This window comes from Salminus brasiliensis, chromosome 13 (genome assembly GCF_030463535.1).
Source record: "Salminus brasiliensis chromosome 13, fSalBra1.hap2, whole genome shotgun sequence".
In the NCBI taxonomy this organism is placed as follows: Eukaryota; Metazoa; Chordata; class Actinopteri; order Characiformes; family Bryconidae; genus Salminus; species Salminus brasiliensis.
The window spans coordinates 8337258-8364277 of NC_132890.1; the positions used below are offsets into that span (position 1 = coordinate 8337258).

General features: G+C 41.4%; 1 protein-coding gene across 1 annotated transcript; it reads left to right on the forward strand.

Annotated features, from left to right (window-relative positions):
- The first annotated feature begins 12372 nt into the window (after window positions 1-12372).
- LOC140575195 (carbohydrate sulfotransferase 1) lies at window positions 12373-26972 on the forward strand. Its single transcript, XM_072695407.1, has 3 exons — window positions 12373-12657; window positions 21691-21858; window positions 24654-26972. The coding sequence occupies exons 2-3, from the start codon at window positions 21720-21722 to the stop codon at window positions 25781-25783; spliced, it is 1269 nt and encodes a 422-aa protein (XP_072551508.1). The 5' UTR covers window positions 12373-12657; window positions 21691-21719; the 3' UTR covers window positions 25784-26972.
- Window positions 26973-27020: the final 48 nt, after the last annotated feature.

Here is a 27020-nt window from a genome sequence, read left to right on the forward strand (position 1 = left end):
TTGGTCATATAGGCTATTAAGGCTATGTATTGATCTTGCTAAATGAGTAACTGCTTAAGAAGTATTTCCACCCTCACACATGCACACTGCCATGCCCTACAGCTCAGGCATACTTGAAACCCCAACCTGCAGCCACGACATCCTAACTACGGTGGATACTCATATGGTCAAATCATTTTTTAGATAAATAAAAGTTTTAGTTTGTCTGAACTTGACCGGTACTATATGTCATATCCATGGCTGAACTGTTATTATTCAGCTATACCAAGGAAAATACAGTCAGTTTTTCATTCTAGGGCACATTTAAGTACCCTAGAACCATAAATGAGGTTTTCCTTCTATTTGAATAACCAATTTCCCAGGCAAAGTTTCATTACAGGATTCACAGTTTCTATTGTCACGGTTTTATATAGAACCATTGGCTTTACATTCAAATGTGTAGAGAGGTGATATTTCAGAAGCACTGCTCTGTATCATTAGATAGAAGTAAAATGTAGTTATTAAATCTTAAAGTATGGCTTCATTTTAGCAGGAATTGCAATAAAGAGTCGAAAACGACAAATAAATAAAGAGGAAGCTAAACATCTTTACTAAATTTATACATTCTTCAAAGTGATATATTTAGCATTACAGGAATTGTACTGCTGTACAGAACTGGTCACCTTCATCATAAACTGCAGATTACAGACAACAGCTCTGCTTATCATCTCTTCCTTGATCAGCGCCTGTACAATTTCCCCGCTTCCATTTCTCTTTGCTGTCCTTCAGTGTGCCAGCGGCACGTTTCTGTAAATTGCAGACTTGAGCCTATTACTCCCCTGACTCTAACTAGCTATGTCTAACGACTGGGTCGGTGAGCAGCAGTCGGTGGGTAAGAGGATGGAAGTCGGCTGATGATGTCTGGAGAACAGAGTGCTGTGTTGATGGGTCCAATTATGCAGCGTAATGCATCTGCAGCAGCAGGCTCCTTTAGGAGACAGAACTTCAGGTAAAGGAAAGGTGCTAGAGCTTTGTGTGTGCTAGTGTAGGCTGCACACAGTTGCACGGTTGGCCTTGCTGTCATCTAAACGTATTCAAGGTCGTTTTATGTCAGAGCGAGGGGGTGGTTGAAAAACATTAACACAAATCAGCAAGCATGCTAACACTTGCGCTAGGCATAAATCACTTCCCATAATAGCTTTGTTTATGCAGACTCATAGGTTACTCTAATAAATGCTGTGCCACACAGACTGATTATCCTAGGCCTGAGAAATATTCCTTATTCTTCATTATGACAGTATTCAATCATAACACCACCACTTGTTGAGAGATGACACACATAAAAGTGACTTCTGTATTTATCAAAGGCCACGAAGCAGACAGTAATACTGTTTATCTTTGAAAACTCTATAGATTATAATCATTTACACGCCGGTTCCCATTGCGTGATTGTAGCTATTGTCACACCACTTACCAGTAGCTTACCTAACAGCCAAATGTTTGCTTTTCTTTTTATGGATGCTCATGAGTCATGACCAGGACCTTCATCAAGAGACAGTTAGAAATGCAGACCAGGTAGACAGGCGAGTTTTTTTTTTAGGACAGCCCATTGTGTCTTCACTCATCAAAAAGGCCATCATCCTCCCTAACTGCCATTTGGAATTAAGCCTCCAGGCAAGAGTCATATTTCTTAACTGACACCTGTGATGCAGAGCAAATCTGGGCTGCGCACTTCAGTGTCATCTTCCCTCACGCCTGCTCGACTTCTTGACACAGTATGAAAACAGTGAGTGTGTTTCCATGTACACAGTATTCTGATAACCGTAGAAAATCAGTGTGTGTGTGTATATATATATATATATATATATATATATATATATATATATAGAGAGAGAGAGAGAGAGAGAGAGCCACAAGTGAACAGTGGACACTGTTAAAAGCAGGATAAATGGGCAAGATAAAGGATCTCAGACACTCACTCTTGACAAGGGCCAAACTGTGATGACTGACTACTGGGTCAGAACATCTCTAAAATGGTATGCAGTGGTCCATATTTAGTATTTACCAAAAGTGCTTCAAGAAAGGACATCCAGTGAAGAGGAAAGGCTTAATATTAAACATCTGGTGTTATGGCCAATACTAATACCATAAAGTATATTTTAACACACAAAATCTAGCCTATACTGTTTTGTATTATTGAGCCTAACCTACCGAAAACATTGCAGTTTGGCCACAAAACAACAAGGCCTTTTTCATGCTATGTTGATGTGGATAAGAGAAAGATGGGATGAGAAACGCATCATCATTTTAAACACTACTCCATCATCTCTGGATGATCACAGAATATCCACTTCTGACCTTTGCAAAGTGTGTCAAGCCATGAAGCATCAGTCTTACAGGCTTAGAGGGCTGCTAAGGCTCTGAGCTGGGGGTCTGATTACTGTACTCTGTGCCAAACTCTATCCAAAGTCCTTTGTCTTTTGACAATGTCTTTGGTTCGATTCACTGAACCAGTTAACTGAAAGAAAAACAGGTTAATGTGGCAACCCTGAGGGTGGTGGTTTCTGACTGAGCCAGACCACCTGGTGATAGGCTATGCTGTGCTTTTGCATTGCTTGAAATCGACTTCATCTAGTCCCATCACTTGGAATCTGAACTTGACTCCAGAGATTTCCAGAGATTCTTATATAGGAATCTGCCATCACCGGTGGGGTGAAAAGTAGTGATGATTCTTGGCGCTGACAGCTGGAGGGGGCCCACAAAAATTCCAGTAGGATGTACAAACCTTTACGCTGTTCAGTGGTACAATCCATGACCCCATTCTCCCCTCTGAAAATATGCTTTAGTCCGTAGTTCAATCTACTGCTGCACAATCTTTGAACTACAGGTTTAATATGTGACAGAACTTGATAAGTGGGGGTCAGAATTTCCAAAAAATGATGACAAATCAAAGGAAAGGAAAAATCAGAATGAATGAGTACTTGAACATCACTAGTACAGATGCTTCCAGACAGGCGTACTGCCTGATACAACTTCCTAAAATGCTTTGTGGCATGTAGAAACATGCTGCAGGCCCTGTTTATCCCAGTTTCGGATCAATAGAGCAACAGTAAAAGATGTAATTGACTTTCAAAGACTGTTAATTATTAGGGCACAGATGGCAGGAGCTTCAGTCACAAAAACTGCTTACCTGGTCCACGTTTTAATGAAGTATCTTCCCTTTTGTGAAGGTGAGTCCAGACAAGCGTGTCAAAGCGGTCAGCTAGCAATGTCCCCAAATGGCTACCCAGCTACAGCACAGGTACTGCTCTCAATATTCCAACCAGTTGGATGTGGCACACAACATAAAGTAAGAGTGGGTAACAAAAAACGCTTCCTTGTAGCAGGGTAGGGTTTGATTTCCACGCCAAGACAAGGCCACAACTGTACACAAGTAGACAAGACTCCTAGCTCTATATTCCTCCACCTGTATAACATGATTCAAATATTGGTTGGTGTGGCGCAACAGATAACACCACTACCTGCCAGTGAATTACCATACCACGTGGGAGACTGGGGTTCGATTCCCAGTCTGGGTGACTATGCTGTGCTACACCAATAAGAGTCCTTGGGCAAGACTCCTAACACTACACTGGCCTCTGTAATATGAGTTACCTTGTAAGTCGCTCTGGATAAGAGCGTCAGCTAAATGCCATAAATGTAAATGTAAATATAAGCCAGTGAGGGTGGTAGGCCAAATGCCAAAATGCCAAATATGCTAATGTAGCATTACAGAAGTTAAAGTAGAAGTACAGCAGTGTTTTTTAAAAAACTCAAACTGGTTAAAAAGAGCGTTGTACCTGCCAACTATTTGGCCTTGACCTTGTGCAAGGCATCTAAATTAGTCCTCAAGCTCATCCTCCTGGCCCCCAAGACAGTTCACATTCTTCATCCAACCCAACAAGCAACACTTAAGGATAGAGCAAAAATGTAGACCATCTGAGGGGGGCCCTGAGAACTGATTTGAGAATGACTAATAAACTGTTGAAAAATGCAGCGTTGTTGTCAGCAGGTTAGCTACAGTTGAGTCGAAAAGTCTGCACATCCTATTCACCTTCTCCACATTTTATTATGTTAGTTAATTCTACAGTAGAGTTTGTTTTTGCCTCTACAAACATCTACAAACATCTACACATAGTCGTACACACCCACAGCCTAGTACTTGGTTAATGCACCTTTGGCAGCAATTACAGCACACTTGTTTCTGGACATTTTTGCCAATTCATCTTGGCATATCCTTGCAACGTCCTTTAGATTGGATGGGGAGCAATGGTACACAGCCATTTTCAGCTCCTACCATAAATATTCGATTGGATTCATGTCTGGGTTCTGGCTGGGTCACTCAAGGACATTCACAGACTTACTCTGAAGCCACTCCTTTGTTCTCTTGGCTGTGTGCTTTGGGTTGTTGTCATGTTGGAATGTAAACCTTCAGCGCTCTGGAGCAGCTTTCCCTCTATCAGGACTAGTTGTCTCGGTCCCACTTCTGAAAAACATCCCTACGTCATGATGCTGCCACCCCCATGCTTCACTATAGGAATGGCATTAGCCAGGTGATGAGCAGTGTCTGGTTTCCTCCAGACATGAGGATAGTTTGAGAGTCTTCTAGATGCTTTTTGGCAAACTCCATGCTGGCTTTTTTAGGGCTTTATGTGCCTTTTAGGAGAAAGCCATCCAGGAGTGGCTTCCGTCTGGCCACTCTACCATAAAAGCCATTTTTGGAGTGCTGCCTGGATGGTTGATCTTCTGAAAGGTTCTGGCTCTGTCAGAGTGACCCTCAGGTTTCTGCTGACCTCCCTTAATAAATAATGGTGGTCACTGTGCTTTTTGGGATCTGTAAAAATCTGTACCCTTCTCCAGAGCTATGCTTTGACACAATCCTGTTCCTGAGGTCTGCAGATAATTCCTTTGACCCCATGGTTTGGAGTTTGCTCTGATATGTCACTGGCGGAGGCTGGCATTCCCCTGCCTATGTCCAATCGATAAAATTTATCACAGGTGTACTCCAATCAAGTTGTAGAAAACATCTCAAGCAGTATCAGTGGAAACGAAATGCCCCTCAGCTCAGTTTTGGGTGTCAGAGGGTGTGCACACTTGTGTACATATGATTTTTTATATTTTGATTTGCAATAAATGATCACAAATGTCTAAAGTCCTGCTTTTCCTTTGTCACTGTGGGCAATTCTATGTAACAATTTTATGAGTGTGTGCATTGGAGAAGGTGCAGACTTTCCAGCTTGACTGTATAGCTGCATCTCAGCTAGAAGACCAAAGCACTGAAGGGATTCTGTGAATTTCTGGAAACTGTCATTACTGCCATCTATTGACAATATACTGAAAGTACCTGAAAATCTTGTTTAGATTTTTCAGGGTGAAGGGGAATGCTTTACAGTTCAGTGGACATGTTTCGGAGAGGAGAAAATTGGCTGAAATGTGTTAAACACTTATTTTCCTTTCTCACTCATGTATGGAGAAGTGTATCGAGACACTGAAAGTTAAAGCAGTTTGCATCACCTTAGTGTACAGTATTGTGCCAGAGTGGGTAATTGGCAGGGTTGGGAGAAATCCCGGTGGACCGTTTACGTTTTGGACTGATAACTGTAGACTAACAACAGTGCATTTAAAAAAAGGGCCTTACTGCCCTCCTTGTTTCCCACATCTAAACACAAGAATGCATTCACAAATCCTAAAGATCACATACATTACATTTCTCTTGTATTTTATATTTTCAACCTCTGGTTTTCCCTTTAGAATAAAACCAGCTGTTTCTGTTCTTTTGCCTTTAAGAAAGCTGTAAGTTATAATAAATGAGCACTGAGGCTATAAGATAAATGTTTTGGTTGGCAGCCCGGTATTGTCCTTTATTAAAAAAACACTTCGAGATGATGCTACACCCAATTCTTTTGTGATTAGTTGGGGAGTTGGGGATGAGGTGGGGTGGTTATCATCCAACATCCTGACCTCACTAACACTCTTGTTGCTGAATACAATCAAACCCTTACAGCAATGCTCCAGAATCTAGTAGAACGCCTTCTTCCCTGGACAGTAAAGACAGTTTCTCCAACAAAAGCAGGAGAAACGCCCTTGATTTCAGAAGAAACAATGAATGAGAAGGTGTCCCAATACTTTTGTCCATATAGTGTAGTTCTGTACCTCAGGCATTAGCTTCATTTTGTACTTTGCGGGATTCATTGGATTTATACCACTCGTTTGTCTATGGAAATTTGGTAAGTGGACCTGTGTGGTAACATATTTGAGTGTAGAACCACTTTTGGTTCCTTAAAGAACCATGTTTGTATTACGTAAGACGTATGAGTGTGAGGAAGGTCTAAAAACCTTCACTTGATGTAAAGGTTCTTTACCAGTTTAAAGGTTCTTCACACTCGCACATCTCTATTTCAAACATTCTTTAAGGAACCAAAAGTGGTTCTTCTATGGCATCGCTCTAGCAATTATATGAAGCACCTCAACTTTTAGGAGCGTACTTCAGACTTCCAGACTTTCCATAATGTGGAGTAACGGAAGAAGAAAACTCTCCTGTCTGAAGCCTCTCCTCCTCCCAATCTAATGTTCAATCTCCATTCCCATCTCTATTTTCCGTGTTCATGACAAAGTTCTCACTATCCACCACCACCCTGTCATACCTCAGTCATATCTCTCAGTCTTATCTCCACTTATCAAAGGGGGATTCAGCCTTTGAGCTCAAAGCAGAAGTTGTCTGAACTTCAGCCCAAGGTTCTCAGAGTTCGCTTTCTCTTACAGTCAACATATTATCTATGTTGATGGTGGATATTACTAGCAAACTAGTAAAAAGGACCATAAACAAGTTGTCCAAACCTTTCTTTAGCAATATCTAGTACTTGAGGGAGGTGAATCAACTGCGTTCCAGTGTACAGCTCTGGTTTTCACCCATTATAATTGATCAGCGAGGGTTTTGTAGAGTAGGTAAAGATTAGGAAATTCATTATCAGAGAGTAATGAATGTTGGTGCTGGTTGACACAAGAGCAGGCTACTTTACTGCAGCCACAGTAGCAAAATCAAGAGGACCGAGAGTGATAAGAAAGGGCTAAAAGGTAGCAGGGAAAGCAGCTGGCTAACAGAATAAGGGGTTGAGGTAAGCCTGTCTAAATCAAGGAAATCAGGGCCACTTCAGCCCTGTCAGGGTATAACATCTGTAAATTCTAATGTAAATCTGAAGGCCAAGCCTGAGAGGAGATTCAGGAACCACGTCTTGGCTTTGCTGTGAAGACAGCTTACTCCAGATTTAGCTATAAAATGTGAGTTTGACATTATTGTCCTCTATGAAAAGGCCAAGACATACTTGACTGGAGAAGAGCTTTCAGAATCAGGTCTACAAACTGAGCCTCACGAGAGCTGGGCTTTTTGAAGAACTGTCTGAAAGAGACAAGACCTGTAATCTCAGAAACCTTGAGAAAGATGGAGTATATATGAGGATTTGTATACTGTGGGGATATTTCTCAGTTCTCCAGATACGGAGAAGCACAGCAATGAAGAGAGATAAGCTATATCAAACAGTTAATCAAAGTTCTGAGGTCCCTCCCAGAGGTCTCAGGACGGTGAGGGCCTATATGTTCACTATCACTATTCTGTGCAGCACAGCTTACTCAAACCATGTGTTCTTTTACAGTGATATACACAGCATGAAGAAATGAGGCAAAGCCAAGGTCCAAACCTGTACAATTATAGTTTCTATTTCTATTCCATTTCTTTTCTTTTTTTATTTTCTCATTAATTTTTGGTCAGATTTCCACAGTTTTTGCAATTCGAGCTTGTCTGGCTTTTCAAACGAAGGTACAATTTCCATGTGGTTACTGCAGAGTGACTGTTTCCTTAGGAATGAATGGAGTGCAACAGTTTGTGCACCCAACAACACAGGCTACCACAGCAACCATCTGGCAAAACCCTATCAACCACATGGGATGCCACCTAGCAACACCATAGCAACCATCTGACAACCACTTCGTGGGAACACCATAGTAAGCCCCTGAGATACCATAGCAACATCATAGCAATGACCTATCAAAACAATATAACAACCACCTAGCAACACCATAGCAACCACCTAGCAACCCGGTAGTAACCACCCAGTGTACTATAGCAAGCACCAAATAAAAACACTACCTAGTTTCACCCTAATGACCATGTCCTGCAAATGGGAACCACTTAAGTGAAACATTTCTGCAGGAAGTGCACCTTTCTAGTTGTGTTTATTGTGTCCTAGGTTGTTTTATTTTTTTTTTATGAGTGTAAGACACTGCCTTTGGGCCTTTTTTTTTTTAGATTTAGAGATTGTTGAATGGGCCACCTTAAGGCATGACGTTGTATTGGGTATGAAAGGATCGAGAATGATGTATAGTTATAAGATTTCTTGCTGTTTAACTCGCTGTGTACTGGAGGGCATCCCATCTCTACCCCCCAAGTACTGGTCATCTCATTTAACAGCCCAAGGTATCCTTAAGTGTGTATGACTTTGGTCAGCTTTAGTGCTATTCTTATGAAGTCCTGGCTTTTGTTCATTATTTGTCCTCCCTTCAGGTTTCAAATTACCAGGTTTTCTTGTGTACAGATCATCCTTACACAGTTCATTAATCCAAATAAAAAAGAATCAGAGTGGATTCAGCACACCAGTGTGTAGCTGTGCACGTCTGTGTGTCTTTAAATGAATTTACACTGCATGGGTTTGTGCTCGACATGCCTTCATGTATCTCTGAAGCTCAAAGCAGAGTAATGTCTGTTTTTTCTTCAAAGCCTTGGAATCATTTTCAGCTCTGAGCTTTTGGTGGGACCCACTGAACTTGCTGGCTGTGGAATTTGTCATTACTCCAACTGACATCAATGACAGCCAGCACAGTCTCTTCTGAGCTGCACCCAGTCAGGAACAACTCAAAGACTTTCATTCTGAGTAAACTGTCTGTCTGGTACAAAAGGGTTAGTCACAACATTTTTCACAATGATAATGCTCCGTGATATCACTGTCTTCTTGGCTTAGTCTCATATGGGTCATCATGTCCTTGGTCACTGTGTCCAGCCCGAACTCTTTTAAATCTCTTCTTTCAGGGCTTTGTACGACTGCTAATGTGCCTTCATTTGCAATTTTTATACGTTGCTTTATATATTTTTATGCTAATTAGTTTTACATGTCTTTATTAGATGGTTTCTTATGGCTTACTTTATTATGTTTTATTATCTCACTTTCATTTACAATTATTATCAATAATAAAAAGATTATATTAAGGCATAGTTTCTTCTTTTGTTTTTGTCAAATGTTTGTTAACTTCAGAGAAGGTGCTACTATTACTATTATTATTATTATTACTTAATATATTATTATAATAAGATTATTATGAGTATTACTGTTATTATTATTAATGATAATATTAGTATCATACGATGTGTTGTATTATTAGTAGTAGTAGTATATGAGCTTCAGCAAATGTATGTACTGTAAAAAACTTTATATCTACACTACATGGACAAAAGTATTGGGACACCTGCTCATTCACTGTTTCTTTTGATATCTTGTCCGAGATACTACCACCCATTATCATGCCCTTTTGGACATCAGTCAAATTGCGTCATTTGCCCATGACAATCATTTTGCACTCTGCTACAACTGACCGGTGTGCTAGCTTAATTATACATACAGCAAACCCGTTCACTTGGCACCTGAGATGTTTGTCCTGGGCCAAGTTCATTCCACACCAGGCGTCTCTGAAACCACTAACTTTGTGGGATGTTCTAGAGCCGCCGTAGGGAAGATGTACTGAGAATTGACTACTTGCACATTGAGTGCCTCCCAACGGCATAACAGTGGTACCCCACGGGCCAATGAAGTCACAAGGGGAACGACGCACCACTGTGGAGCAGTTAACCTCCATAATGAACATCATCTGGAGGCGTTTTTTCCCACTATTAGGTAGGTGGTCATAATATTCTAAAAAGACTGTGTAAAAACAATGACAGTTGGCTGCATTACTGGTTACATTTACATTAGATTTACATTCTGTGTGGACAGGTTCCCATCTGAAAAACGCTTGTCACTGCAAAACATGACAAGGCCAATTAAAAGCCTCATAAAATACCTCACCCAATACTTTACATCAGGGGTTCTCAAACCAGTTCTCAGATTCCCATTGGTCCACGTTTTATCTCTATCCCTGTGTGTTGCAGGTTTGATTGGAGCAGAAGTGTGGACCATCTGGAGGTCCCTGAGGACCAGTTTGAGAATCACTGCCTTAAACTGCCTCAGACCTAAAAAACCTGAATGAAATGCTGACATGGCTGCTCATGCAGCGTAAACTGTACCAGCGCTTGTTACATCAGGCATCCTTTTGACCATGTAAAGAAATGCACTATCCACTAGGAGGCATCCACTGAATGAAGAGATCACATCAGTGAATGAATCACAATGGCTGTGACAGCGGAAAGTGCTGGAGATCATGGACGACCCGTCATCCTGCCGAGCATGAATGATGCATTTGAAAAGAATACGCCAGGGCCCTCTGAGGTTTACAAATATGAACGTGCGTGAGATACTGCGTACATTTATGCAATATTTTTTGGAATATGGCGCTAAAAGACAAACAACCAGAGCTCTTCTTCCTGACAAGTCAGGCCCATCAAGAACCTTCATTCTGCCCCCCAGTATAAGGGCCATGTATAAGGAATTTCCAGGAATATCCATTCCTAGATATGTTTATCACTCTGACACTAAAATGTGTCATGAGGCAATGTGACTTTGCCGGGCAGCGCATTAAATCAAAACAGCACATTAACAAAGTTAACCAACCATGAGCATCAGTGCAGTCATAAGCTGGCTATGACCCCTGAAATAGCTCGACCACAGCTGATCCTTAATGCGTATGTATACACACACTCGCACAGAGACAGAGAAACATGTGTGTACACGGCAACACAAACTGACACACACACACACACATATACAGTGCTGACATGATCCCTCTCTGTTTGCCTGAAGAGAGAATCAGAATCAATCATCGACTGTCTGCATTGTCCTCAAGGAGTGAGGAGTGTGGGCACTATAAAGGGAAAAGGGATGACTGCTGGCAGAGGAGCTAATTGTGTAATGGGATACTTTACACACACGGTTCAAGCTAATTATAGGCCAACACTGACCTCACTATACACCTCTGCCTGGTCCAATGCAAATAACTTAAGTAACCTTACAACCCTAATCACTTCAGTGTTTAATTACAGCACTGTTTACTTTTTGTCACTGTGACGTATAAAATCTGTATCTCCATCTTTGCTGTTTTGACATCATTTGAATCCGGCTGATGTTTTATATTGTGTCAAAATCTCATGATAGAAATGACTTGGAATAAAACCTTTTTACATTGACTTCCCTTAAAAGTCAATAAGGCTTTTTGCTTCTCCAGTGAAGCTGCCATATATATGAGTTTTTGCACGACTATATGAACATATATGTGATTATAGTGTATGTCCAAAAGTCTGTAGACACCCCCTCCCCCCTTTGCTGCAGTAATAGCCTCTGCTCTTCTGGGAAGGCTTTCCAACAGATGATGCTATAAGGATTTAATTGCATTCAACCCTAAGAGCATTAGTAAGACCATGTGCTGATGGTGGGTGACTAGCTCTGGATCACAAGCACCACTCCTGGGGTGCACCACTTTGACACCACTCTGGGTGCACTGGGTACCCTGCTGAAAAAAATATGCCCGGCCAGCTCTAGCTAAGCTCCTGACCAACATAGCTGGGCTGTAGTATGCATAACCAGTATGACCATGATCAGCATAATCAGTAAGACCAGGCTGGTTGACCAGCATAAGCAGCCATGCTTGGTCCGTCAGTATGACCAAGCAGCTTTACCAGCTAGATGAGCAGCTTGGTCAAACTGGTCAATCCATGCTTGGTCCGTCAGTATGACCAAGCAGCTTTACCAGCTAGATGAGCAGCTTGGTCAAACTGGTCAATGCTGACATACCAGCTAGTCCACGAAACTCAAAACATAGGCTATTGCGGTCAAGAGCTAAGTTGGTCAACCGGCACAGGGTATGTTTTCCTCCGGATGATCAGTTTTTCAACCACCTTGGCCATCAAATACCAGCTTAGACCACCTTAAACAAGCTGCCAGCATTGCCCTGTCTGACTTGCCTGAAGTCTATTTGCCTTCTCCAGAGTGTCCCATTCCTTTGCCAGTGCTTCTCCGCATAGTTGTATGAGCCATGTGGCCACAGCAGATCATTATACTAGCCAGGAGTAACTCAAATTGGTGTCTGGATACTTTTGGACGTAGTAGAGTAATTGTCCACACGCACAAGTGCATTAGATTATCTCCCTGCGTCTCTGAGATGCAGTGAGGCGGAGGAGCTGGGCTGGCTGAGTGGGTACAGGTAGGCTAGAGAGGCTCATAAGCGCACACCAGCAGCACGAGACGCGTCTCCGCTCCCCCATCTCCAATCCCACCCATCGCTCTCCACACAAAGCCAGCTTTCAGCCTCCTGTCAGCTCCGAGCTCCTCACGACTGGATGCGACTCGCACCTGGAGGAAAAGCGCCAGCTGAGCCTCCTCCAGCAACTTTATCCCTACTGCAAGCCCAGCCTGAGCGAGGACCGCTGCACGAGACCTGTTCATGGTAAGGGTCGCTCTCGGTCGTTTTCAGCCTCCAGCAGCTCGCTCTCGTCCCTCCATGGCTGTGCGGAGGGAGGCGCATCAGCAGGCTGTTCAGGGTGTTTGGTCGCTGGGTTGTTTCCTCGTGTGGGAACTTCTGCTCCTTCTTCCCCTTCAGTCCAGCCTGTAGGGTAGTTAGCTGGTTAGTGGCAGGTCAGTGGAGGTTAAATAGGCGAGCTTTAATTAACCGGCCACTGCTTCTCTGCTGGACACGCGGCTCTTTCACGCCGGACTGTGGAGGTAGTTTAACTACAACCCAACAGAGATCTGCACTATAATCGATTTTCCCCTTCATAATATTCCTGTAGTCTCAGTTAGCTGTAATAATTAGGACCCATACGAATCTCTGTTATATAGCAGTGTATAGATAACAAATATATGACATGTATTAATATATGTGTACTTTTCTTTCTACTTTATTCGCATCATATATTTGTCACATCTTGAAATATATGTGACATATATGCCAACCTACGTATATCAACACATATATCTAACTTGTAATGGAGTTCAGTGTAAAAAGCTTTTACTCCAGTCATTTCGCAGCGTTTCTATTGGTTCATTCATCATGAAATTTGGAAGCAGTTCAGATTGCAGTTTTAATTTAAACTAGGCAAAAATGCATTTTCTTTTACTGGGCAGCGACAATATATATCAAACATGTGTTATAAATATGTGTACTTTAATTAATATGTACTTAATGTTAATATAATAATTAATATGTACTATATATATATTTATATATAGATATACTACATATGTATGTTTTATGTATTATGCATATGTGTCCAGTCTATGATATACACATATATAATATAAGGTTTTATATACATACAGTATAGAAATGTGTTCATATATGTGTTTAGTAGGTGTAGGGTGGTTGGTGTGGCGCAACAGATAACCCCACTACCTGCTACTGAGCTACCACACCATGTGGGAGACTGGGGTTCGATTCCCGGGCTGGGTGACTGTGCTGCGCTACACCAATAAGAGTCCTTGGGCAAGACTCCTAACACTACGCTGGCCCACCTCTGTAATACGAGTAACCTTGTAAGTCGCTCTGGATAAGAGCGTCAGATAAATGCCATAAATGTAAATGTAAATGTGTAGTATCTATCTATCTATCTGTCTATCTATCTATCTATCTGTCTGTCTGTCTATCTGTGTGTCTGTCTATCTACCTATCTGTCTGTCTGTCTATCTATCTATCTATCTATCTATCTATCTGTCTGTCTGTGTGTCTGTCTGTCTATCTGTGTGTCTGTCTATCTACCTATCTATCTACCTATCTGTCTGTCTGTCTATCTATCTACCTATCTGTCTGTCTATCTATCTATCTGTCTGTCTGTCTGTCTATCTATCTGTCTGTCTGTCTGTCTATCTATCTATCTATCTATCTATCTGTCTGTCTGTGTGTCTGTCTATCTATCTATCTGTCTGTCTGTCTGTGTGTGTGTGTGTGTGTCTGTCTGTCTGTCTGTGCGTCTGTCTGTCTATCTATCAATCTGTCGGTCTGTCTGTGTGTCTGTCTATCTACCTACCTATCTATCTGTTTGTCTGTCTGCCTGTCTATCTGTCTGTCTGCCTGCCTCCCTGCCTATCTATCTATCTATCTATCTATCTATCTAATGTGCCAGAAGTTTATGATGAATGGACCAATAGGAATGCTCCAGAAGGACTTGGACTAAAATATGTTTTATCTTGACTTCCATTGATAATGAAGAAGGTTGTGTGCTTCTGCTGTAAAGTTGTTGTTTTTGAGTGACAGCGACATTATGTACATATATATACTTCAAAATATACGTGTACATATACATTTGCCATATATCAGTTTTCTGTATGGGGATATACAGTTGTATGCAAAGGTAAACGAATAATAATTAGTAGTAGTATTGGTGTTGTTATTGTTATTATTCTCAATATGTCAAATGAGGTTCAGCTGAAAGATGGGAATGTTCTGCAGACATTACAGCATTATTGGTGTTTATTTGCTGAATATAAGATAATTATTTTATATTTAAAAAAACAGCTTACAGCTTTACTTATAATAGGATGCTGACAGTAACCAATAATGTTAATAATCAGTTATGTAGTATCCTGTAGTGACTGTCTGAATTTGCTGTAAGAATCAGAATACAAAGCCTTCTTTTACAAAAAGGGTTTTCAAAACTAACTTCACTCAGGAGAGTTATGATTTATAATGCATTCATAGTCATACAGATCATTGAAGTGCATGAGACGGACTTCACTGTTGATGTATTCAGGTTTTTTGTTTGTCTGATCAGGTCAAGTGGAAAACTAGGAATACTGTAAGAAGCTAAAGATGATGAAGACTGTGTTGATGTAGGTTACCCATCTGTTAAAGCATAGCCCAGACCCATATTCTTATGAATGACTGTAGGTTTCGGTGTGTTTTGAGAGCTGGCCCTAAGCATGGCTATAGCAAGTGGCTATTATTATGTGTACATGGTAAATTGGTTCCATTCATTTTTTTGCTAGATTGTCTCATGCTCTGTGAACATGCGGTTAAGTTCACATATTTTTCACACACAGTCCATTTCTTCTTGAACCTTTTCCACTTCAGCCTCTAACTGAGATTTGTCTTGTGTGTTTTTCTGTGTTCACAAAAGACATGAAATAACTCTCACATCTCAATAATAACAGTCCCACATTTTCAGCATGGCATGTTTTAATCATGCAGTTTTATGAATGTTTGATGAGGTCCTGACGAAGAAACAAATTAGTACAGATTTCCAGCTGGTGGTAGATATGGTGGGCTTTTCTGGTGCTGTTCTCTCGTGATAATGTAAACAAACAGTGTGGAGGAAAATCTTGTCATTAACCGTTTGAGGCGCAGTGGTCACTGTAAGAAACCTCCTTGTTTTCTTTTATTTTTCACTTTGCGTTCATGTTAAACATGAAAACATTGATATTTTCAATATATTTTTATATTTAATGTTTTCTCTGGACAGTTAAAAAAATAGTACACAGGAGCTGTAGGTTTTCTGCAAAGCTGGGTCTACAAGGTTAATGGGAAGACCTGACAGAAACTACTTAGCAGGTGACCCATGGTGCTTTTGCATAAATTATATTTGTTTGTATTTGTAGATAGCATGCTGTAGAATGAGACTTTACAGAATAATAATAATAAATCTAAAGAAATATGACTAAAATGTGGTGGTATGGCCTAGCAACCTATGTGAATATATGTGAAGTAGGCTGAAAATGGGTGGTTATTACAGTGCATTTAAGGCAAACACATAATAACATGGAGAAATGGTGATAGTCATTGAACCTACTGGAGAACAATGTGTCTAGCCCTGCTAACACTGATGAATTGACTGGCCCAGTGGGCTTATTTGTGTTTATTTGATGAGGATCATTTCAAGCACATGAACTAACCTGTAACCTGAACTAAAACCACTGAAAAATGAAAGTTTTTGTCTTTCCTTTCATGCAAAAGTGAGAGACTCGTCAAAATGCTGGCTGGCTTGCTGGCTTGCATCAATCAGACAAAGAAGTGATTTCATCTTCACCACATAAACATCAAACATGACAATAACGTCAGAGCAAACTGCGTATTAAGGGAAAGAAGTCAGTGATATAGTCAGCGCCACTTAATGCACAGCGGTTCCTCAGAATAGCCACCTCAGAAAAGACATTTGTCCCTGCACCTTAAAAAACGTGCATCCCTAATCTGATTTAGTTCAGTGGTTTGTAATTTGTTCATATCAGTACATTTTCTGTGTGTGTCTGAAAGTAGCAAGTATCTAGCTCTGTACATGTCTGTGTGCAGTACTTTGTGTATTGGGTGATTGTGGTGTAGGAAATGAATGTGGTAACAGTGGTTATAGGCGTTAAAGCTTGCAGGCTAGGTTCAGTGTTGATAGACAAAATCAGTAGATTCAGTAGACAGGTTAATAAAAAGACCCCAAAAGATCTTTCCATCAGAATGACCATCATTAATGACTTTCTCAGCACAGGTAAAGCATAGACAGACAGCAGATCAGGTCAAAATTGCACAGTCACTTGAAACGTTGCTCCCATTAAAGAAGAAAATCTTCTGCAAAGACCTGGCCATTGATATACTACCCTATATACACAAAAGTATTGGGACACCTGCTAATTCATTGTTTCCTCACAAATCAGAAGGAATTAAAGAAGAGTTTATCCCACTTTTGTTTGAGTAACTATCTCTAATGTCCAGGGAAGGCTTTTTTCTAGATTTGCTGTGAGGATTTGATTGCATTTAATAACAAGAGTGTTAGTGAGGTCGGGATATTTGATGATCACCACCTCACCCCAAAAGTATTGAATGGAGCACCCACCATTATTCCAGAGAACACCGTTCCCCTGCTCCACAGCTCACTCTGTATCAGCAATAGGTGCAACTTGTTGAATCGATGCATTCATTAGAATGGGTGTCCACAAACATTGAGACATATGGTGTCTTTACATTTGGACGTCCTTCTGCTAGAAGTGGTGCAAAACACAGTGAATGCTCAGCATTAAAATCAACAAAGTTACACAGAGACATGACAGGCGATGAGGTCAGGGATACAAATACCTTTTTCACATGGGAGGCAACTGGGAGGCATGGAACCACTGTTGCCTTCTGTTTTATTCCCACTGACTGCTAGAGGTGGTGTGAGGAACCCAAAGTCACAAGCAATGGCGCTCACCTAGACTGACACTAAGGTAACACCAGGTAGCACTAGCATGCTCACTGCTTGAAGGACCCTAACTCTGTAGATCAAGGAGAATGTGCAGGGTGATAAACAAGTAGCTGTTGTAGACACCTCTCAGTACTTTCCATCACATAGAAACCCATCTGAAACACGGTGACAAGACATCAAATTTGGCTGCATCTGTTTGGTAGACTTGTGGACCGTGGAAACCACAGTCAGCTCCCAGTGTGAAAGCCATTGTTTTGATACAGGAGCTCCTTTGTTTTTTCACTGAAGTAAACAAATACTTGCTTTATCTGGTGAATATCAACGGCCACAATCACATAGTACTTCCAAGCCTGAACTGGGAATAAGTGGGAACATCAGGATTCCTGCTTGTTCATGAAGAAAGACAATTCAATACACTGATTTACTGAGAGGACGAGACCTTTGGGAGAAATCCAGGAATGAGCCATAGCTTTACGCCACTTGAAATCCACTTGAGGCCTGCTTCAGACAGTGGCTCACACAATGGTTCACATAAAACATTCAATACCAAGGGCGAATTCCTTGGCAGACTTCTTGGTGACCTCAGAGGTTGAAGGTGTTGTGAACCCCTAAGGAAGGCACAGACAAAATCATGTGCACCCATCAATGTACGCTTTAAGTGTGGCTGGATAACTGCCTTTATCCAGAGACTCAATACTGTACTGGGGTGGACCAATTATCTGCACTCTAGTCACCTATTTGTTCAAAAACAGGCATATACAGCCTCCGCTGACAAAGCTCTCATATGCTGGATAGCTTCCCAGACTGCAAGCTTACAGTCCATCAGCTGCCACTCAACCCCAAAGGCCACTTTCATATCTGAAGGTCATCCAGGTGTGGGTGTAACACTTAATTCCTTCATCTGGGGCTAAAAGCCTGTTCTGAGTTCCTAGGGCAAACCCTCAGCCAGGACAGCAGTATTGGGATCCATTGTCAAGCGATGTCCAATGTGAAGCTACTACTATGCAACAGGGTTTGCAATTCTAAACTCTGGCATTACCAAGGTGAGAAACAGAGAGAGGATGAAAATGTGATGAAATCTAGACAGTCATGTCCCAGCATGTGTATGCATCTATGGAAACCATGGCATATCTAATACAAATAACCTGGACAACCTTGACAATCTTTCAGAGTAAAGTACCCCAATTGTCCATGTCAGGAGGCAGTATGCATTGCAGAGGGAGACTACCCCATTCCCATTGTCATTGATGTGCCATATTATCCAAGTACACTTTAGGTTGAAATGTTTGTGGACACTCTTTCTAATGTGTGCTTTCAACTACTTTAATTTACACCCATTGCTGATACAGATGTTCAAATGCACACACATACACACACACACACACACACACACACATAGAGAATTACTGCCAATAAAATAGGACTCAATAGGAATAGGAGTAAAAAAATAGACTAGAATAGAATAGAAAATAGGACTTTTAGATAAACATGAATCTATTGGCCCATGCCTAAAGCCAGACAGAGGGGTCTGAAGCCCCCCAACAGTAAGCTATGAAGCAGTGGAGCTGTGTTCCCTCGAATGAAGGTGATGGTGCTCCACCCAATACTTTTGGAATAAGCTGTTGGGGATGAGATGGGGTGGTGATAATCCAACATCCTGACCTTTCTAACGCTCTTGTTGCTGAACACAATCAAATACTCACAGAAATGTTCCTAATTCTAATAGAAAATTGTTTTTCCCTGGACAGTAGAGCCATTAACTCCAACAAAAGCAGGATGAATTCTTTTTAATACTCTTTTTTTTTTTGGAAAAAACAATGAATAAACAGGTGTCCCAATACCAAAATGTCCATATATGTGCATGACACAAGCACATGACACTAACAGAAAGAGTTTTAGTGTTATATTAGCAGATACCATTTAATCTGAGTCTCTTCTTCTAGCAGGGATGTACCAGTAATGATCACCACCAGGTGCAAGATGAACGACACAGGCCAGAACTAGTGCCACTATATACCAACACATACCTATGACCATTTTTGTTTGTTTGGTCAACTGAACTAGGGGTCTGTAGCGCCTCTGCTGTGGAAAGGAGCCTGGCCCTTGTGAAGAATGTAACAAGTGTAATCCTCGTGCTCCATATGCTTTGGAGGCCAGCAGTGAAACTGTGGCCTGTAGCCCTGTGAATCTGTCACAAGCAATATTGGTTTCAGTAGAAGTGGTGGGATGGCCAGGAAGTGTGGTAGTGTGTGCAGTGGAAAAGGAGAAAGTCAACTCTCCACCTCTCTCAGCTGGAGGCTGGCTGGGTTCTTGGGGACACAGCTGTGGACATCTTCTGTGTAAGCAGGGTATTTGTATTACTGGTGGAGTCACATGTCATGTCGCTGCTTGACTTTACTGGTACAAGTACTGGTCTTGACCGCCGTGCAGGTGCACAAGGAGTATCCATTATGTCCTGCACTGTCACTGGTGGTCTGTAGGTACAAAACAGAGCCATACTGAAAAAGCACACCCAGTTTAAACAGAGTTAACCCATTAATCCTAGCTATATTATCCATAAAGATGTAACTACGCTATACTATATGTGTATAATATAATATAGGATGACATTTTGGTTCACAAAAAAGAGGACACTGGGGGGACACGGGTATTCATCGTGGTTAGGATGTTGTGGCTGGGGGGCTTTAAGTAGGCCTAGGTTGTAGGACAGTGGCAGTGTGTATGTGTGAGGGTAGGATGAAGTTAAATATCTCTAAAATCATAAGTATATTAATGAACATTAAAACATAAACATGCACTAATTTACCAAGACTAATACATAGCTTTAATATAGCCAAATCATCTCCTTTCATTTCATTACCTTATAGGTCAGTGATGCTTCACTGACCTATAAAAAGTGGGCCGCTATCGTTGCTACTCCAGGCTCGGCATGCCAGAAACTGGCAGGAAAATGCTTGTGGCAACTGTGAAAGTCATATTTGTGTAAGATCCTGTAATGCTTCTTTCACTTTCAGTGGTGGTCCTGTATCTCTCAGCTTGTGAAATGCACGTGAAAAGCATTGTCCTTTAGTGGTGGCTTAAAGCATGAATTCCACCTCCCGACTGTAGGGGGAGTCGGGAAGCGACAGTTTTTGCATAAAGCTGCTTTAAGGTATTTAAGGTAAATTTAAGGTATAAATGCGTAATAAACATTTGTTAATGTCTTGTCAATAAATTACAACATAGCAGTGTATTTTGTAAGTAATAGAAATGTTAAGAATGTGGTGACATGCAAATGCATTGATTTTATGCATAGCACACAACTCCACAAATACAAATATTATTACCATATTTTGTAAGGACCACCATATTTTCAGAGGCAATTATAGTAAATCATGCACCTTTTCTCCTTTTTATGTATTTATGTTTTATGTATTTCTCACTGACAATAGAGTGCTTTCTGATTACCCATCAAAATGATGTACTTTCTTAGGAGTAAAATCCATACAAGGTTAATGTGTAGTGCATCGCAATTGTTTTACAAGATGTTCTCCTGTGAAATAAACAGCACTGTTTTGTCAAAGGCCGAGACATTTACAGATAAGATAAAAATCCAGAATGAAAGTGAAAAAATAGGAAAAAAGAAAAATAAACAACAATCCTATCCAAGTCATTTACAGCCTGGCTGTAGGTCTGGTGCTTGATTGCTATGGTCGATGTGTTCGGCCCATTTTGTCAAGTGGGAAAGAGAGCATTCCTGAGTTTTCTGTCTGCTAACTGACGGAGATAAAGGCCTCTTGTCCCTCCTGCTCACCTCCTCCAGGACCTTTTGATGGTTGAAAAAGTGGTCTGATGATGACCTTTAATGTCAGCCTTTACCCATCATTGCCTGCAAAGGGGTTTTAAAAAAGAGAGAGAGAAAAAAAACAATGACATACATTTTTTTAAAAAGACCACCCATTACAGCTGTCAGTACAGCAGTGTAGGTGTATCTTAACCTTTTCGAAATGTTTTATGATACCAGCATGGAATAGCAGGAACAAAGGTTAGAACATCAGTGGGCTACTCCAGTCCTGAAGGGCAGGAGACCAGCAGCGTTATATGATTTCCCTGCTCCAGCACACCAGTGAACCTGGTAATTAACAGCGGCCATGTTTCCCAATGAGAGAATTTCAGTGTGATGTTCTCTCACCTATTGAACAATGGTATTGTTGCTGCAATGCTTTTTGGGAGGTGTTTGTGCCGGTCCAAAACTCCAAGCCAAGAAGAGGTTGCCCACTCCTTGATAAGAATCAGAAGACGTTAGGGAAACTGAGTGTCCTGTGTCTTTGTGCTTCTAACAGACTGGTGGAGGTAGGGGCGGCGGGCCAGTATGGAGTGCTCGTGGAAGACAGTGCTGCTGTTGGTGTGTGCATCTTTGGGGGTGCAGTACACTGCCATCCGCTCCCTTCAGGACTTGTTCCCTGGGCCCTGCCAGGATTCTGGCCGATGTCAAGGACACCTGGTTAAAGGTAAGCTTTTTTTTTTTTTTTTTTTTTTTTGATCTATGCCCACAGCGAAGTAGTCAGCCTCTAATAATCCTTAGCCCCTTAACACAGAAAGGCTTAATACACACTGGGGTGTATTATTTAGTAACTGCAGGGACATCTGTACAAACTGGTAGGGCTATTCTTTGGTAACAGAAGTTCATAATAACACATTCGGTCTGCCGACGGGCCCTAGGGGGTAAATAATAATAAGCCTCTAATATACAGGCATGAAATTAATAGACAGTTGCATCTACACCGGGTAAAAGGAATGTTTTGGCATCTTATTAACATGCATTGCGATACTTTCAAGGCTTTAACTGAGGGGGGGGGTGGCTTAATCTGGTCCTTAATCATCATCATGGCCCTTAGTCTAAAATCACAGAACAACCAACACCAGTAAGAGTAACACCAGCTTCATTTGGAAATGGGCTATAGCAATAATAATAATAATAATAATAATAATAATAATTATATGATGATGATGATGGAGAGGTTGATGGTTGTGATGATGATGATGATGATGATGATGGAGAATAATAACATATAGCATAATAACATGCTACATCATTTTTAAAGATTCATTTTTAAAGATAAATTCCAGTTCTGGAAGGTCACAACACTACAGTTTTCCAGTCAACCTCATTTAACACACCTGATTCAACTCAGTCGTTAATAACTAAGAAAAAAACACACACCTCTGGAGGATGGTGGCTCTTCAGAACACCTCTGTTGTAGATCATCACCATTACCTTCTATTTTAAAATGTGTCTACCAGTAGAGGGCAGTCATATTTCCTCCTAAATGCCGAAAATGTCATCATCACTTCTGCTCCTCAAGTGCCAGATTTGCATACAAGCCTAACTCTGCCTTAACATAGTCTGAAGAACATTTGAAGATGCTGCTCGAGATGATCTCAAAGCATCCTCACAAGGCTCTGCCCATCTGATATCTCCACTTTGTTTATTTATAAGGAAGGAAATTAACAGTAGTCAGCTGGGAGAGAGCTGATAAATACAGCAAGGGATTCCCTCCTCATCCCAGGGAACACAAGAGTGGGAAAGATGTAATATCAGTAATTCATTTCACAGTCATCTCATAATTTATCTGCAGTAATCTGCTCTCATCGAGCAGCTGTTTGCACTTTCAGCAAGCGCTTCCTCGCACACCCTAATGTCCCATGCGCAATCAACTCCTCATCAGTTGTAATTACATGTTATCACTCTAGCTCTCTGTGCTATATTTAGTGATTATTAATTTCAAATTGCAAGCCAAAATTGTTTGTGTTTGGCATTCAGTGGTGAAACTGTTCCGCACATTCCAGGCTTTTACATTTTGCCATATTTGTTTCTGCGAAAAAGGTATTTTTTTTCTTGAGGGACTTTTGAGGGCATATTTTTGCAAAGGTCTGTGCTGCAGAGTCGTTTTTTAGGGGCGTTCAGGTTTAAATTAGAGTTGAGTTGTAATTTGCCGTGTTTGCAGTGTTCTATAGCACAGCATTATATCCCTCCTTTCATCATAGGTGATGAAATTCATGATTTCACTTGATTTTTTTATCAGATTTCCCCCCATTTTGGACTGCCAGTTACCCAACCTGTACGTAATCTGGCTTATAGGGCTGTCATATGAGCTTTAAATTCTTCGCAGCAATATTAGCTAAACAGATTCTGTTTTCATCGGCTATCACAAAAAAATAATCAACCTGCTCCCAAAAATCAGCCTAAAAGGAGTTGTTAAAAGGGGTCATAAACTTTAAACTGGAAAATGTCACTCTTGAGACTAGTAGGACACTGTTGTGGGATGCACATACACTGGTTAAAAATATCGGTTCTACAGTAGGTTCTTTGTGTGATGCCATATGAGAATTAGTTTTGGTATCAATAAGAAAGAAAAGAGAGGAACATCTGGACTGTCTAGTTTTTTGTGTTGTTGTGATCTGGAATGTCTAATCTGCATGTCGTTCAGGTTTAGAGTGCGTGTGTGAAGTATGTGCTAGAATTTCTAGAATGCCTAATTTGCATAAATGTGAGTTCTCAGATACCTAATCTGTGAGTGTTTGTTCTAGATTTTTTCATTTGCACATAGTTCAGCTCTACATTACCTTATTTGCATGTAACTGTGTTCTGGAATGGCTACTTTGCATGCATTGTGCATCAGAATGTCTAATTTGCATGTAGTCCAGTTCTAGAGATTTCTAGAGAGCCTTAGTTACATGTAACCGTGTTCTGGCAGGGCACCTGCTTATGTAGCTGTGTTCTAGAATGCCTAGTTTGCACAAATGTGGGTTTTTAGATGCCTAATTTGTGTGTGTTTGTGTACTAGACTTTCTCATCTGCATTTAGTTCAGATAAAGTACCTTATTTTCATATAACTGTGTTCTGGAATGTCTAATGTGTAGCTGTGTTCTAGAAAGCCTCATTTACATTTACACTCTTTAAAAAATGTGAATAAAAGGGTTGTTTAAGACATCTGTGAGTGTAGAGATCCTTTACAGAAGCTTTAAAGTCACTTGATGCCACACTCTCCTTTACAAACACACTTCTTTATGGAACCAGAGGTGGTTCTTCAGTGGCATTGCTCATAGAACCCTTTATAGCATCTTTATTTTTTAGGAATGTAGGCAAGTTTACAGCAGATGGTAACCTTTTTTCTTTTTGGATGGAGTTTCTGTAGATCAGAGCTGAATAACTGATTTAAAAAGTATAGAAAATACGTGCTTGGATGTTGTTCATGCTTTTAGTCCAAATTCATAGATCCTGACTACCTCCTTCTGTTGGCAGATCACAGATGGAAATTCTCCTGCGACGACAACTCTGTACCCGCAGAGCATAGCGTGCCCTCTGCTCGTCGGAAGCACATACTTCTTTTTGCACAAACCCGCAGCGGCTCCTCCTTCACCGGCCAGCTGTTTAACCAACACCCTGAGATCTTCTATGTGTTCGAGCCACTTTATCATGTCCAGCAGACCTTCACCAACTCTAGCAGCCGTCTCCGGAGGGCCCTGGACAGCCGGGCTCTGCTGGGTGCCTACAGAGACCTCCTCCTCAACCTCTACACCTGCGACCTCACCTTCCTGGAGAACTACATTCGGCCAGAGCCACAGGATCACATGACGGCCTCCTTCTTCCGCCGGAGCTCCAGCCAGGCCCTGTGCCTCCCACCTGTCTGCCAAGAGGGTAGCGAGGAGATTCGGGGAGGGCAACCGGACGAGATCTGGTGTCCCAAAAAGTGCCGGACCTTGAACCTTACCTTGGCATCGATTGCTTGCCAGGCCCGAAGCCATGTGGCTATAAAGACAGTACGGATTCCTCTGATCGGAGATTTACGCACACTGTCAGAAGACCCACGTCTAGATTTGAGGATTGTCCACCTAGTGAGAGACCCCAGAGCCATCTTGGCTTCCCGCATGACTGCCTTTGCCGATCAGTTCAGGGCCTGGAAGATCTGGAACGCCACCGACCGCCAGCCACGTTATGTGGACTTGACGCAGATCACCAAAACGTGCCGAGACATGGAGTATTCTGTAGAGAACGGTCTGCGGAGACCAGCATGGCTGAGAGGACGTTACCTGCTGGTGCGCTACGAGGACCTGGCGCTCAATCCTGAAGACAAGGCCAGGGAGATCTACAGATTCCTGGGTTTGGATATAGACAAAAGAGTCCTCACATGGATTTCTCAAAACACAAATGCCACTGCCCCATCCTCTTCGGAGTGGAATTACAAGTATTCCACCAGTAGAGACTCCAAAGCCACAGCTCATAGCTGGAGACTGCGGCTTGGCTTTGACATTGTGAAGACAGTGCAGAATCTATGTAACACAACCTTTGCCTTATTGGGGTACAAGCTGGTACAGTCTGAGGCAGAGCTAAGAGACATGACAAACAGTTTAGTAGAGCCCAGAACATTTTAGAAACTTTTCGTTTCACATGCATAATCAATGACCCACCCACACTACACCCTACACCCACTACATTTACACCTGGTCACTTCATCTATCTTGCGTATCAGGATTATATCTGTATGAGGTCAAGACATGTAAAAATGCCAGAGTAAACACACCCAGGACTCACTCAAACTAATTCAGGAGGTGGTCTGAGATGCATTTGTTCCGCAGGTTATAGCGGTGTAAACACTTCAGTTTCTCGAAGACGCATTCAAGAACCAAAACCCCTTCCAGTACAACCCAAACACCAATAATAATTGCTGCACAATGAGAGAATTTGCATATTCTGTCCCACACAACAGTCAAATTTTAGTCTGACTTACCATTTGCAGACACATATGACTGCCCAAGGTAAAAGTTAAAAAAATCTTATCAGAAAACAGTCCAGATACTAGCCCCTTAAGTAAGCTGGGTCTGTTTTACATCCTTACCACCATATTCTCAGTCAGTATCATGGCTTAGAGGATGAATAATAAACTGGGTGATTTAGAAGAAGATCTGCTTATCTGCTTCTTCCTGATCAAGGTTGTGGTGCATCCAGAGCCTACCTATAACCACTGGTCACAAGGCAGGAATACCCCCTGTACAGGCCGGCAGTTCATCCTAGGGTGACCCCCCTAAACATGTTATGGTCACTTTCCGAACAGAAACTAATGAACTAATGCCCAACTGAGTCATGTAATTACAGTCTAGTGCTAACCTTAAACTTTGTAAGGATCATAGGCAAACACTTCTGTTCAATGTTATCTTGCCATTTTAGGACCTCAAATGCATCAGTGCTTCAGACAACGACAGTAACCAACTAGTTGGATATGCATTGCTGTTTTTATCTCAGCAAGCACCTGTTAGCTCTCTTACACTGTTAAATATACGAATTCAATAACAATGTATGAATCACACTCATAACCGTCCACGTATGACTCACACCCTCTTGCTTTTTCAATAATGCTGGAATTAAATGCTGCCAAAAGATCAGTGCCTCGCCTCAGGTATGAAGTCTCAAGAACGGGGAACATGCCTTCAATGTAACTGCTACACTGTGGTTGCTTGGGAACAATCCAACAGAGAAACACAGTGGGTTATTTGTGCACAGTATTGTTTTGTTTTTTTTATTCATGCATATTTAATATATATATCTATTAAATGGTAAAATATTCATCTTGAAGGTTTTGGTGTATGTTTCTATAGCGCCTGTGCAGTATGC

Bases quoted from the DNA above. Each gene is read 5' to 3' on its own strand.
- LOC140575195 (XM_072695407.1), top strand. From the start codon at position 21,720: ATGGAGTGCTCGTGGAAGACAGTGCTGCTGTTGGTGTGTGCATCTTTG. The intron at 21,859-24,653 runs GTAAGCTTTTTT...TTCTGTTGGCAG, and splicing joins TCAAGGACACCTGGTTAAAG to ATCACAGATGGAAATTCTCC.